Raw genomic sequence first — 12,518 nt, forward strand, 5'->3', positions numbered from 1 at the left:
CCCCCCCCCCCCGCGGGTGTCCCTATGATGGTGGCTCCCGCCCCCCCCGCGGGTGTCCCTATGATGGTGGCTCCCGCCCCCCCCGCGGGTGTCCCTATGATGGTGGCTCCCGCCCCCCCCCCCCCGCGGGTGTCCCTATGATGGTGGCTCCCCCCCCCCCGCGGGTGTCCCTATGATGGTGGCTCCCCCCCCCGCGGGTGTCCCTATGATGGTGGCTCCCCCCCCCCGCGGGTGTCCCTATGATGGTGGCTCCCCCCCCGCGGGTGTCCCTATGATGGTGGCTCCCCCCCCCGCGGGTGTCCCTATGATGGTGGCTCCCCCCCCCCCGCGGGTGTCCCTATGATGGTGGCTCCCCCCCCCGCGGGTGTCCCTATGATGGTGGCTCCCCCCCCCGCGGGTGTCCCTATGATGGTGGCTCCCCCCCCCCGCGGGTGTCCCTATGATGGTGGCTCCCCCCCCCCGCGGGTGTCCCTATGATGGTGGCTCCCCCCCCCCGCGGGTGTCCCTATGATGGTGGCTCCCCCCCCCCCGCGGGTGTCCCTATGATGGTGGCTCCCCCCCCCCCGCGGGTGTCCCTATGATGGTGGCTCCCCCCCCCCCGCGGGTGTCCCTATGATGGTGGCTCCCCCCCCCCCCGCGGGTGTCCCTATGATGGTGGCTCCCCCCCCCCCGCGGGTGTCCCTATGATGGTGGCTCCCCCCCCCGCGGGTGTCCCTATGATGGTGGCTCCCCCCCCGCGGGTGTCCCTATGATGGTGGCTCCCCCCCCGCGGGTGTCCCTATGATGGTGGCTCCCCCCCCCCGCGGGTGTCCCTATGATGGTGGCTCCCCCCCCGCGGGTGTCCCTATGATGGTGGCTCCCCCCCCGCGGGTGTCCCTATGATGGTGGCTCCCGCCCCCCCCCCCCCCGCGGGTGACCCTATGGTGGTGGCTCCCCCCCCGCGGGTGACCCTATGATGGTGGCTCCCTCACCCACCCCCGCGGGTGACCCTATAATGGTGCCCCCCCCGGGGGTGACCCTAAAATGGTGGCTCCCTCCCCCCCCCCGCAGTTGACCCTATAATAGTGGCTCCCTCCCCCCCCCCCCGCGGGTGACCCTATAATGGTGGCTCCCCCCCCCCCCCCCGCGGGTGACCCTATGATGGTGGCTCCCTCCCCCCCCCCCCCCCCAGCGGGTGTCCCTATGATGGTGGCTCCCTCCCCCCCCCCCCCCCAGCGGGTGTCCCTATGATGGTGGCTCCCTCCCCCCCCCCCAGCGGGTGACCCTATGATGGTGGCTCCCTCCCCCCCCAGCGGGTGACCCTATGATGGTGGCTCCCTCCCCCCCCCAGCGGGTGACCCTATGATGGTGGCTACCTCCCCCCCCCCCCCCCAGCGGGTGACCCTATGATGGTGGCTCCCTCCCCCCCCCCCCCAGCGGGTGACCCTATGATGGTGGCTCCCTCCCCCCCCCCCCCAGCGGGTGTCCCTATGATGGTGGCTCCCGCCCCCCCCCCCCCGCGGGTGTCCCTATAATGGTGGCTCCCGCCCCCCCTCCCCCGCGGGTGACCCTATAATGGTGGCTCCCGCCCCCCCTCCCCCGCGGGTGACCCTATAATGGTGGCTCCCCCGCGGGTGACCCTATAATGGTGGTTCTCCACCCCCCCCCCCTCCGCGGGTGACCCTATAATGAGGTGATATGCGATCAACTAAAGTTTTTGGGTTTGACTTTTTTTAAATCCCGACATTTCCTATTTCCTATTTCCCAAGGCGTCTTTCAGGACAGCACCTGAGAGATAGCGACTCCACCCTCCTCGTTAGGAAACACCTTCTTCCTCCAGACTTTAAAGGGAGGCGCCTCCCTACCACACATCAGTTTTTGTGTTTCCTCCGGCCCGGAGGGAACACCTTTTGGGAAGGAGTCTGTTTCTCTTAGGTGTTCCTGAGGGACTAGGCTTCTTTCCCTTTTTTTCCTCCTTTAGAGACCCGCTGTCCTCCCGACCTACCCACGCCTCGTCAGCGGTAGCAAGCGGGCTCCTCTTCCCCTCTTGTGCTCGGAGAGAGCCGAAGACTCGGTGGCCCGCACGTTCGTAGGCGCGGCGGCGCGCGTGTGCCGCCGCCATGTTTGTTTTCGGCGGTCGCGCCGGAAGTGACAGAGCGGGTCATCGGGTCAGCTGAAACGTCGTTTCCGGCGTGGACGCAGGGGGGAGGAGGGAGGACAGGTGCTGGTGCCTATTTCCGCTTCCAGTCCGGTGCAGCTGCACGGCGTGACTCCGGAGGCGGCGTTTAGCCACAAGTGGATCTCTGCACAGCTGATTATGGAAGATTCAGCGTCTGCAGCGGTGGGGACAGGCACAGGCACCAGCAAGGCCCAGGTAAGAGGCAGCAGTTAAAGTCTGCCTTTCTTTTTCTATTTCCTGGCGTTTGGTCTCGCTCTCTCCTTTCTTTTTTCCCCCCTGGTGGCAAGGGGCCTGTCTGGGCACTAGAAGCTGACTGGTTTCTTCTTAGTGCACCTGTGTGGTGATCCCTATCAAAGCTGAGACTGGGTCTCACTAAGGGTTCCCTGGTTTTTTTCCCTTTTTTGTCTTTTTCTTCATAGGCTAGGAGCTCTGACCCAAAGAAAAGATGTCCTTCTTGCAGGGCCAAGCTGGGAGAAAATTGGAAGAAAACCTTATGCAGTCCCTGCATTACTTCTTTAGTTAAGGAGGAATCTGCCTCTGTATGTGAGGATCTGGTGGCCTCTGTAAAGAAGGAGCTGTACGCCACGATCCAGAATTTTCGTGACTCACTAGCAAACCCGGCTGCTAGTCAGCCTTCCACTTCAGAGTCTTCCCAGGGGTCTCTCTCAATCCCGGTGTTAGAATCTCTGCCTGAAGACCCTTCAAATAGGGAAAAGCAGTCCACTGCTCTTTCCGTTAAAGATTCGGAAGAGGAGTTGGAGGATTCTGAGGTAGCCCCCTCTAAATTCAAACTGTCCCTTGAAGAGGTCGATGGGCTCCTTAAAGCCATTCATGCTACGCTTGGTTTAAGTGAGGAGAAAAAGGAATTATCACTCCATGACCGCATGTATGCTGGGTTGGATGAGCCTAAGGGCCGAACATTCCCAGTTCATCCGGTCATCTCTGAGGCCATTAGGAAAGAATGGCAGGATCCAGAGAAAAAGCCCTTTTTCTCCAAAGCCCACAAAAGGCGTTTTCCTTTCGAGGAGGACCCTGCAGCAGTATGGAACAAGGTGCCCAGACTGGATGCCGCCTTTTCCCAGGTTTCAAGGTCCACAGATCTGTCCTTTGAGGATATGGGAGTTTTGAAAGATCCGATGGACAAACGCATGGATCTTTTGCTCAAGAGATCATGGCAATCAGTTATGAGCAATTTAAAACCAGCAATGGCCACAACGTGTGTAGCCAGAAATTTAGAATACTGGATTAACCAGTTAAAGTCACATATAGCTGCAGATTCCCCTAAACAGGAAATCTTAGATTCTTTTCCTACCCTGATTACGGCAGTAGCCTATGTTGCAGATGCCTCAGCTGAGGCAATTAAGATATCGGCCAGGTCAGCAGCTCTAACTAATGCTGCAAGAAGAGCCTTATGGCTTAAAACCTGGCCGGGTGACTCGGCTTCAAAGAATAAGCTGTGTGGGTTACCCTTTTCAGGAGACTTGCTCTTCGGCTCTGACCTCGATAATATTCTTGACAGGACAGCCGATAAAAAGAGATCCTTTCCGGTCAAAAAGAAAAAGCAGGTACCAAAACGTCTTTTTCGACCTCAAAAAACTCAGGATCAGGACAGCAAGTTGCAAGGGAGAAGGAAAAGTTGGTCCGCCCCGAAGCCGAAGGGTAGAGGCGGAATTCTCTTCCGTCCTCCTACACAGGCCGAAAAATCGCAATGACTCGTCTCTGCGGGTGGGCGGAAGACTACAAGAATTTCTTCCGCAGTGGTCAGGGATAACTTCAAATCAGTTTATCCTGACCACTCTCGCGCAGGGTTACTCACTCGAGTTTGTCAACGACCCCCCAAAAAGGTTCCTGATTACCAACACCCCGCGGGACCCAGTAAGGGCCCTGGCCATGAAGTCCTCTCTAGAGGAACTGATGCAACAGGGCGTAGTAGTACAGGTACCCCTGCAAGAACAGCAGGAGGGGTTTTATTCCCATGTTTTCCTAGTAAAGAAACCGACAGGGAAGTTTCGGTTGATTCTCAACCTAAAACCTTTAAACGAGTCCATAAGGTACAGGAAGTTCAAAATGGACTCAATTTTTTCGGTCAGAAACCTGTTGACGCCAGGATGTTTTATGGCGTCAGTAGATTTAAAAGACGCATACCTACACGTTCCGATCTCTCCCCAGTCTCAGAAGTTTCTCAGGCTGGCGGTGAGGTTGGGGGGTATGGTTCATCATCTCCAGTTCAGGGCCCTACCCTTCGGCCTGTCATCATCTCCCCGAATTTTTACCAAAATAATGGCAGAAGCTTTAGCGCCACTGCGTCTTCAGGGAATCGCAGTTATTCCTTATTTAGACGATCTGCTGTTTTTCGCCCCATCCAGCGAGGAATTGCAGACCAATCTAGGCAAAGCTCGCAGCCATCTGGAGGCGTTGGGTTGGATTTTGAACCTCCAAAAGTCGTCCCTAAACCCATCTCAGGAGATTCGGTTTTTAGGGTTTCTAATAAATTCGGTGGAGCAAAAAATCTTCCTTCCCTTAGACAAAAAGGACAGGATTTCCGGTGCAGTGTCTTTATTACAGACCAGCCAAAATCTGACAGTAAGACAGGTTATGTCAGCTTTGGGAGTTCTGACTTCAGCAATGCCAGCAGTCCAGTGGGCAAGAATGCATTTCAGGTGTCTGCAGGCTTTCCTTCTAAAATCTTGGGATCACACAGTGGCATCCCTAGAGGCAGAGGTGAGAATGTCAACCCAGGTAAAAAGGTCCCTATGGTGGTGGAAAAGACAGGAGGTCTTATCGGAAGGGTTAGTCTGGGCTTTTCCAGTCGGGAAAAGACTAACAACCGACGCCAGTTCCTGGGGGTGGGGAGCCCATCTAGGAACACGTTTCACTCAGGGGTCCTGGGCCAAAGAGGAGACAATAAGGTCCTCAAACTGGAGGGAACTCAAGGCGATTGCCTTAGCTCTGGAGTTGTTTGTTCAGGAACTGCAGTCCCATCACGTCCAGGTCCTAACAGACAATGCCACGGCAGTGGCTTATTTAAACAGACAGGGGGGTACAAGAAGCAGGTCGCTTCAGGTACTGGCCATGGAGATTCTTCGGTGGGCGGAAAAACATTTGTTATCCCTATCAGCAGTCCACCTAAAAGGGGATCTAAACAGGGTAGTGGACTTCCTAAGCAGAAACGCTATTCGGGAAGCAGAATGGTCTCTAAATCCGGAGGTATTCACAATGATTGCCGGAAAATGGGGTTTACCAGAAGTAGACCTGTTCGCCTCAAGGGTGAATGCCCAGGTTCCCCAGTTCTTTTCCCTGGACAGTCGCGATGGCTCGCTGGGCACAGATGCGCTAGCTTATCCATGGGAATTTCGTCTTTGCTATGCTTTCCCCCCATTTCAGTTAATCCCGTTAATTTTAAGAAAAATTCAGAGGGAGAAGGTACCAGTTATTCTAATCACGCCCTTTTGGCAAAAAGGGCTTGGTTTTCGACAGTTCTAGGCCTGGCAATCAAGCCTTGTTGGCGTCTGCCCCTCAGACATGATCTGTTGTTGCAGGGCCCAGTAAACCATCCAGGAGTGGCCAGCCTGGCCCTCACGGCCTGGTTTCTGAAAGGCAGCTCCTTAGGAGCAAAGGGTTTTCCAACCGTTTGATCTCGACCCTTTTAGCAAGTAGGAAAAGGGTTACGAGGGCCATTTATTCTAAGGTCTGGAAGCGTTATGAAACTTGGTGTTTGTCAGCCGCCCAGGTGACAGGGAGCCTTGTCTCCATCTTGGAGTTTTTACAAGATGGTGCAGACAAGGGACTGGCAGTTAGTACCCTGAAGGTGCAAGTAGCAGCCCTGACAGTGTTCTTAGAAAAATCTGTGGCCTCAGATCCGCTGGTGATCAGATTCTTTAGAGCTCTTAAAAGATCTAGGCCAGCTCCTGTTAAGGTTTTTCCTAGATGGGATTTGTCGGTAGTCCTACAGTCTCTAACAAAAGGGCCTTTTGAGCCTCTTGTGGAGGCTTCCCTTAGGTTTCTCACATTAAAAACCGTGTTTCTGATTGCCATTGTCTCTGCACGCAGGATCAGTGAGCTAAATGCTCTGTCAATTAAAGAACCTTATCTTTCCATTTTTCCTGACAGAGTTATTCTTAGAACAGATGCAAAATTCTTACCGAAGGTAGCTTCAGTTCAGAACCGTATACAGGACATAGTACTGCCAACGTTTTGTGTTAACCCCAAAGGAAATAAGGAGACTTCTTTCCATACTTTGGACGTCAGAAGGACTCTGCTGAGTTATTTAAAAAGGACGGAGTCCTTCAGGCGTTCAGATTCACTGTTTGTACTCTTCTCAGGAAGAAAAAAGGGTTTTCAGGCTTCTAAAGTTACTTTAGCTAGATGGCTGAAATTAGCTATCTCAGAGGCATATTCCCAGGCAGGGTTATCTCCTCCAGCAGAAATTTGTGCACACTCAACCAGAGCTCTGGCGTCTACGTGGGCAGAGAGAGCTGGTGCCACCCCTGAGCAGATCTGCAAGGCGGCGACATGGTCGAGTTTTCACACATTTGTGAAACATTATAGACTGGATCTCACTTCTGCCAGCGATCAGGCGTTTGGCAGAAAGGTCCTGCAAGCTGTTGTCCCGCCCTAAGGGGTAAGTCTCTGTTATCCTCTCAAGGTGCTGTCCTGAAAGACGCCTTGGGAAAGACCAAGTTAGACTTACCGGTAACTTGTTTTCCAGAAGTCTTTCAGGACAGCAAGCATCCCGCCCTATGGTATTATATTATGCTACGCTGTGACTAACGTATGTGTTTGTGTTCCAGCCGGGGCCGGAGGTTCTCTTCTACAACTGATGTGTGGTAGGGAGGCACCTCCCTTTAAAGTCTGGAGGAAGAAGGTGTTTCCTAACGAGGAGGGAGGAGTCGCTATCTCTCAGGTGCTGTCCTGAAAGACTTCTGGAAAACAAGTTACCGGTAAGTCTAACTTGGTCTTTCCTTTTTGTGCTGTAAGTGATTCAAACCCTGTTTTTTTGTTTTTTAGGTTAACGTTGATTTTGCGGAGCGCACGGTGTCGATCAGCGAATACCCTCTATCGGCCGCCCTCACCTGCACCAAGATCTGCTCTGCGTTTGAGGAAGTGTGGGGAATCATGTGAACATTTCCTCATATTCCCTTCTGGTCACTTTTTTTTACTTCTCCAAAGTCTCACTGTTCATAGTGTATTATTTTATATGTAATTATCACCTGGGGAGGGTGTCCGGGTCTGGTGTCCGGGTATATCTGGTAGGAGGAGGTTACAATCCGATGGACTTGTTCTGGAACGTGGAAGACGTTTTCTTATCGGTCACAGAAGACGGTTTGGAAAGATTTGAAATGTCCTCCAATATTACGCAACAAGTCCAGCCGATTATCACCAACCACCCGATCCGTGTAATGAATGTACATTTCATTGTTTACAGGAAAATAAAACCAAAAAAATTGTGATGTCTCATCATTGATTGCAATTCTGACAGGTAATCCTATCATCCAAACATATCTGCTGGAAGCAAATGCCTTCAGAAGTCACCTAATTAGTAAATGGAGTCCACCTGTGCGATGGGGCACCACACCTCCCACTGACACCAATGATGGGGCACCACACCTCCCACGGACACCAATGATGGGGCACCACACCTCCCACGGACACCAATGATGGGGCACCACACCTCCCACTGACACCAATGATGGGGCACCACACCTCCCACTGACACCAATGATGGGGCACCACACCTCCCACTGACACCAATGATGGGGCACCACACCTCCCACTGACACCAATGATGGGGCACCACTCTTCCCACTGACACCAATGATGGGGCACCACTCTTCCCACTGACACCAATGATGGGGCACCACACCTCCCACGGACACCAATGATGGGGCACCACACCTCCCACTGACACCAATGATGGGGCACCACACCTCCCACTGACACCAATGATGGGGCACCACTCTTCCCACTGACACCAATGATGGGGCACCACTCTTCCCACTGACACCAATGATGGGGCACCATTCTTCCCACTGACACCAATGATGGGGCACCATTCTTCCCACTGACACCAATGATGGGGCACCATTCTTCCCACTGACACCAATGATGGGGCACCATTCTTCCCACTGACACCAATGATGGGGCCCTATTCCCCCCCCCCCCCCCCCACTGACACCAATGATGGGGCACCATTCCCCCCCCCCCCACTGACACCAATGATGGGGCACCATTCCCCCCCCCCCCACTGACACCAATGATGGGGCACCATTCCCCCCCCCCACTGACACCAATGATGGGGCACCATTCCCCCCCACTGACACCAATGATGGGGCACCATTCCCCCCCACTGACACCAATGATGGGGCACCATTCTCCCCACTGACACCAATGATGGGGCACCATTCCCCCCACTGACACCAATGATGGGGCACCATTCCCCCCCACTGACACCAATGATGGGGCACCATTCTCCCCACTGACAACAATGATGGGGCACCATTCCTCCCACCGACACCAGTAATGTCAGTGTGACAACACTGAAGAAATGACACTTGTCTACAATGTAAAGTAGTGAGTGTACAGCTTGTATAACAGTGTAAATTTCCTGTCCCCTCAAAATAACTCAACACACAGCCATTAATGTCTAACCCGCTGGCAGCAAAAGTCAGTACACCCCTAAGTGAAAATCTCCAATTATCAATACCCCCATGCAAAATACACCTATCTATGAAATAAAAGCAGCCCCCCCCGTTCTGTTTTATATTTCAATATTATTTTTTTTATTGAAAAAAGATCCGATAATAACAAATATATCATAAACAATAGCCCCTTCCTGGGCTGTCATTATAACACAGGCATATGGCTATAGAGTAAAAACAGTCAAAGATATAGTAGACAATCGTCAAATAGACAAACATCCGCAATGGGATGTTCTCAGGTAAATATTCTGATATGAAAAGATAATGATCGTCATCAGAAGATAGAAAACATGACACATAAACAATTAATACACTTATTGGGATTTATTTTAATCAAAGACATGTAGCAGAATACATTTTTTTCAAAATGTATGATTTTTTTTTTTTATTATTAATTTTTTCTTTTTATGAAAAAAAAGACCAAAAATGTTGGAAAAAAACCCCCAACAAACTAAATTTTTTACTTTCTGCTATAAAACAGCAAAAAGTAAAAAATTCTGTTTGTTGGGTTTTTTTTAATCCAACATTTTTGGTCTTTTTTTTTCATTTCTATTGCAAAAAAATAAAAACCCTGTGTTGATCAAATACCACCAAAAGTAAGCTCTGTGTGGGTGTGGGGTGGGGGGTAGAATGATATAAATTCAATTTGGGTACTGTGTTGCATGACAGCATAATTCCCAGTTAAAGTAGCGCAGTGCTACAAAAAAAAAAAAAAAACCTTTTAACATGAAAACATTTTGGGACATTTTGGGAATTTCCTATCTTTGGAGATCGGATTGCAGAAAGTCAATATGGAATCATCAATACCTCGTACAAAGTACATCTATCTATGAAATGAAAAAATAAAAGTAACCCTCCCCCCCCCCCCCATTCTATTTTATTTTTCAATATTGTTTATATTTTTATAACCAGTAGCCCCTTCCCGGGTTGTCATTATAACAAAAGGATATGACTATAGAATAAAAACAAAGATATAGTAGTAGACTATCGTCAAATGGACAAACATCTGCAATAGAATGTTCTCAGGTAAATATTCTGATATGACAAAAAAAAAAAAAGAAGGATAATGATCATCATCAGAAGATAGAAAACATGACACATAAACAATTAATACACTTATTGGGATTTTTTTAAATCAAAGACATGTAGCAGATTTTTTTTTTATTTATTGCAGAAATTAAAAAAATTCAGTTTGTTGTTTTTCTTAAAAATTTTTGGTCTTTTTTTTTTTTTTCATTTATATTGCAAAAAATAAAAACCCTGTGTTGATCAAATACCACCAACAGAAAGCTCTGTGTGTGTGTGTGTGTGTGTGTGTGTGTGTGTGTGTGTGTGTGTGGGGGGGGGGGGGGGGGGTCAGGGTGGGATGATATAAATTTAATTTGGGTACAGTGTTGCATGACAGCACAATTACTAGTTTAAAGTAGCGCAGTGCTAGAAAAAAAAAAAAAAAAGTTTGCCTAGAGTTCTACTTTAAGTATTCTTTATTCTTCCGAAAAAATACACTTTGTGAAACAAAAAAAAAAAAAAAAGATACATTTTAACATGAATAAACCTGGGACATTTTGGGAGTTTCATTTCCTATCTTTAGAGATAGGATTGCAGAAAGTCAATAAGGAATCATCAATACCCCAAAACAAAGTACGCCTATCTATGAAATAAAAAATAAAAGTAGCCCCCCCCAATTCTATTTTATAATACAATTTTTTTTATATATATATATTTTTTTTTATAAACAATAGCCCCTTCCCAGGTTGTTATTATAACACAGGCATATGGCTATAGAACAAAAACAAAGATATAGTAGACTAACGTCAAATAGACAAACATCTGCAATGGGATGTTCTCAGGTAAATATTCTGATATGACAAAAAAAAAAGAAGGATAATGATGATCATCAGAGTAAAGACGTTCCCACTTCCGGGAGCCACAGCCGCTGCTTTCGACGTCAGCACTCAGCTCCCTCCTCCTCCCCCTGCCGCCGGGGGTCAGTAGGAGAGAGGAGCGGAGCCTTGCGCATGCGCAGTAGGGTTCCCCGGCGTGGATCCACAAGGCAACACAATGGTGGCGGCAACAACTGGCCACAATGTCGAAAACGGGCGCGCAACGTGGACGGATGCTTTTTAGCCACCTGGGTAGGGACCAAGTACCAACACGGGGGGTGTTCTATAATCAGCTTTCAATGAGCATTGTACACTTTAGATAAGCCGTACCCCCCACCTTCTATTTCAGAGCCGAGTGATGTAGACTGCAGCATCTTCTCCAGTCCATCCCCTTGGCTTTAGAGCCCCCACTATCCTCTCTTTAGCTTTAGCTGCTGCGTTCTTCAGTTTGGAATTGCCTCTAATGAGCACAATGCTATGTGCCGGAGCGTACAACGCAGCGACCAGCTGACAGACGGCCAGACGCGGATCCCCTTCCTTAAAAATATCAATGATATTAATAACGGCAATTATAAAGTACATAACCAATAAGAGAAGGAGAGAGAGAACGGTGGTCCTCGCACAGAGGTGGGCATCTACGAAAGCCTCGTGCTTCGCATTCAAGGTGTTGCGCATGCGACTCATGTGCCGCTTCAGGGAAATGATGATAAGACTGGCGGAAACAATGGTGAACCCCAACGGAATGGTGTACCCAAAAGGCAAAACTAAAACACGATATATACTTAAATAATACGTGTCGTCATAAGTCGTGGTGCCATTCAAGACGGAGCTGCCGTTGGCAGAAGGGAGGTTCTTCTGGATCGGTTGCTTCTCCCCAGCGCTGAAGAGTGGACATCCCATCAAAGCGCAAACAATCATGGAGCAAATTATTACTCTCCGGTACGACCCAAGAAAGTGCCGCTGATGCCAACGGAATAAAGCGTGGTTGAAAGTCAGGATTTTGGAGCAGTAGAACACGCAAAGAAGTCCCGACACCGTTAGACTGCACTGGACGGAGATCATCTTCAGGGCATAAGCAGATCGGCAAAACAAGTCCGAGTTCCACAAAAGGTCGCAGAACCAGTTGAATCCCAACCATATCTGGAGGGAGAGGTTGGAAAAGCCGACGGCACATATGAAGTGGTCGGCGGCGGTGATGTCCCCGCACTGCTTCCAGTCGCGAAGGTTAACTCCAAGCATGAACCCATTGGTGGCAAATCCCACCGATAAAGCCACAACCTGGAGGGCTGTAAGAGCTAGAAGGAAGCTTGTGGTCATGATGGAGACAATAATGAGACAATAATGAGACAATGGTGTTCACAGAGGTATTTAAGGGAAATATGCAAACCACAGGAGCATTAGATCTCCTTCTCTAACAACAATATTCAAACAAACTCATTTTACAGAAGGAGGAGAGAAAACGTGAGCTTTGTTTGCTTTGGTTGGTGTTAAGAATGACCAATTGTACACCTAAAATACGCAGCACAGTCCATATACACTTACTGGCCACTCTATTAGGTTCCTCCTTGCTATTAGCGGGTTGGACCCCCTTTATTAGGGCCACCTTGCTAGTAGTGGGTTGGACCCCCTTTATTAGGTCTCTCTTGCTAGTAGCGGGTTGGACCCCCGTTATTAGGTCCACCTTGCTAGTACCGGGTTGGACCCCCTTTATTAGGTTCTCCTTGCTAGTACCGGGTTGGACCCCCGTTATTAAGTTCACCTTGCTAGTAGCGGGTTGGA

The 12,518-nt window shown here is 50.0% G+C and overlaps 2 protein-coding genes across 2 annotated transcripts in view; one reads left to right on the plus strand and one right to left on the minus strand.

Annotated features, from left to right (window-relative positions):
- The window catches only part of EMG1 (EMG1 N1-specific pseudouridine methyltransferase), a 17,468-nt gene extending 9,863 nt beyond the window's left edge, over positions 1–7,605 (plus strand). The window contains exon 6 of the mRNA XM_077467129.1: positions 7,166–7,605. Within this exon, the coding sequence (XP_077323255.1) occupies positions 7,166–7,279 (114 nt within the window). The 3' untranslated portion in view covers positions 7,280–7,605. The remainder of the gene's footprint in view (positions 1–7,165) is intronic.
- A 3,479-nt stretch (positions 7,606–11,084) lies between these two features.
- On the minus strand, positions 11,085–12,056 carry LOC143956986 (taste receptor type 2 member 4-like). The gene has a single exon (XM_077467157.1). It carries the CDS (start codon positions 12,054–12,056, stop codon positions 11,085–11,087), a length of 972 nt encoding a protein of 323 aa, XP_077323283.1.
- Positions 12,057–12,518: the final 462 nt, after the last annotated feature.

This window comes from Lithobates pipiens, unplaced genomic scaffold, assembly GCF_037356315.1.
Source record: "Lithobates pipiens isolate NorthernLeopardFrog02 unplaced genomic scaffold, aLitPip1_a1.2 Scaffold_47, whole genome shotgun sequence".
Classification (NCBI taxonomy): domain Eukaryota; kingdom Metazoa; phylum Chordata; class Amphibia; order Anura; family Ranidae; genus Lithobates; species Lithobates pipiens.

Coding starts and splice junctions, on each gene's coding strand:
- LOC143956986 (XM_077467157.1), bottom strand. CDS start 12,056: ATGACCACAAGCTTCCTTCTAGCTCTTACAGCCCTCCAGGTTGTGGCT.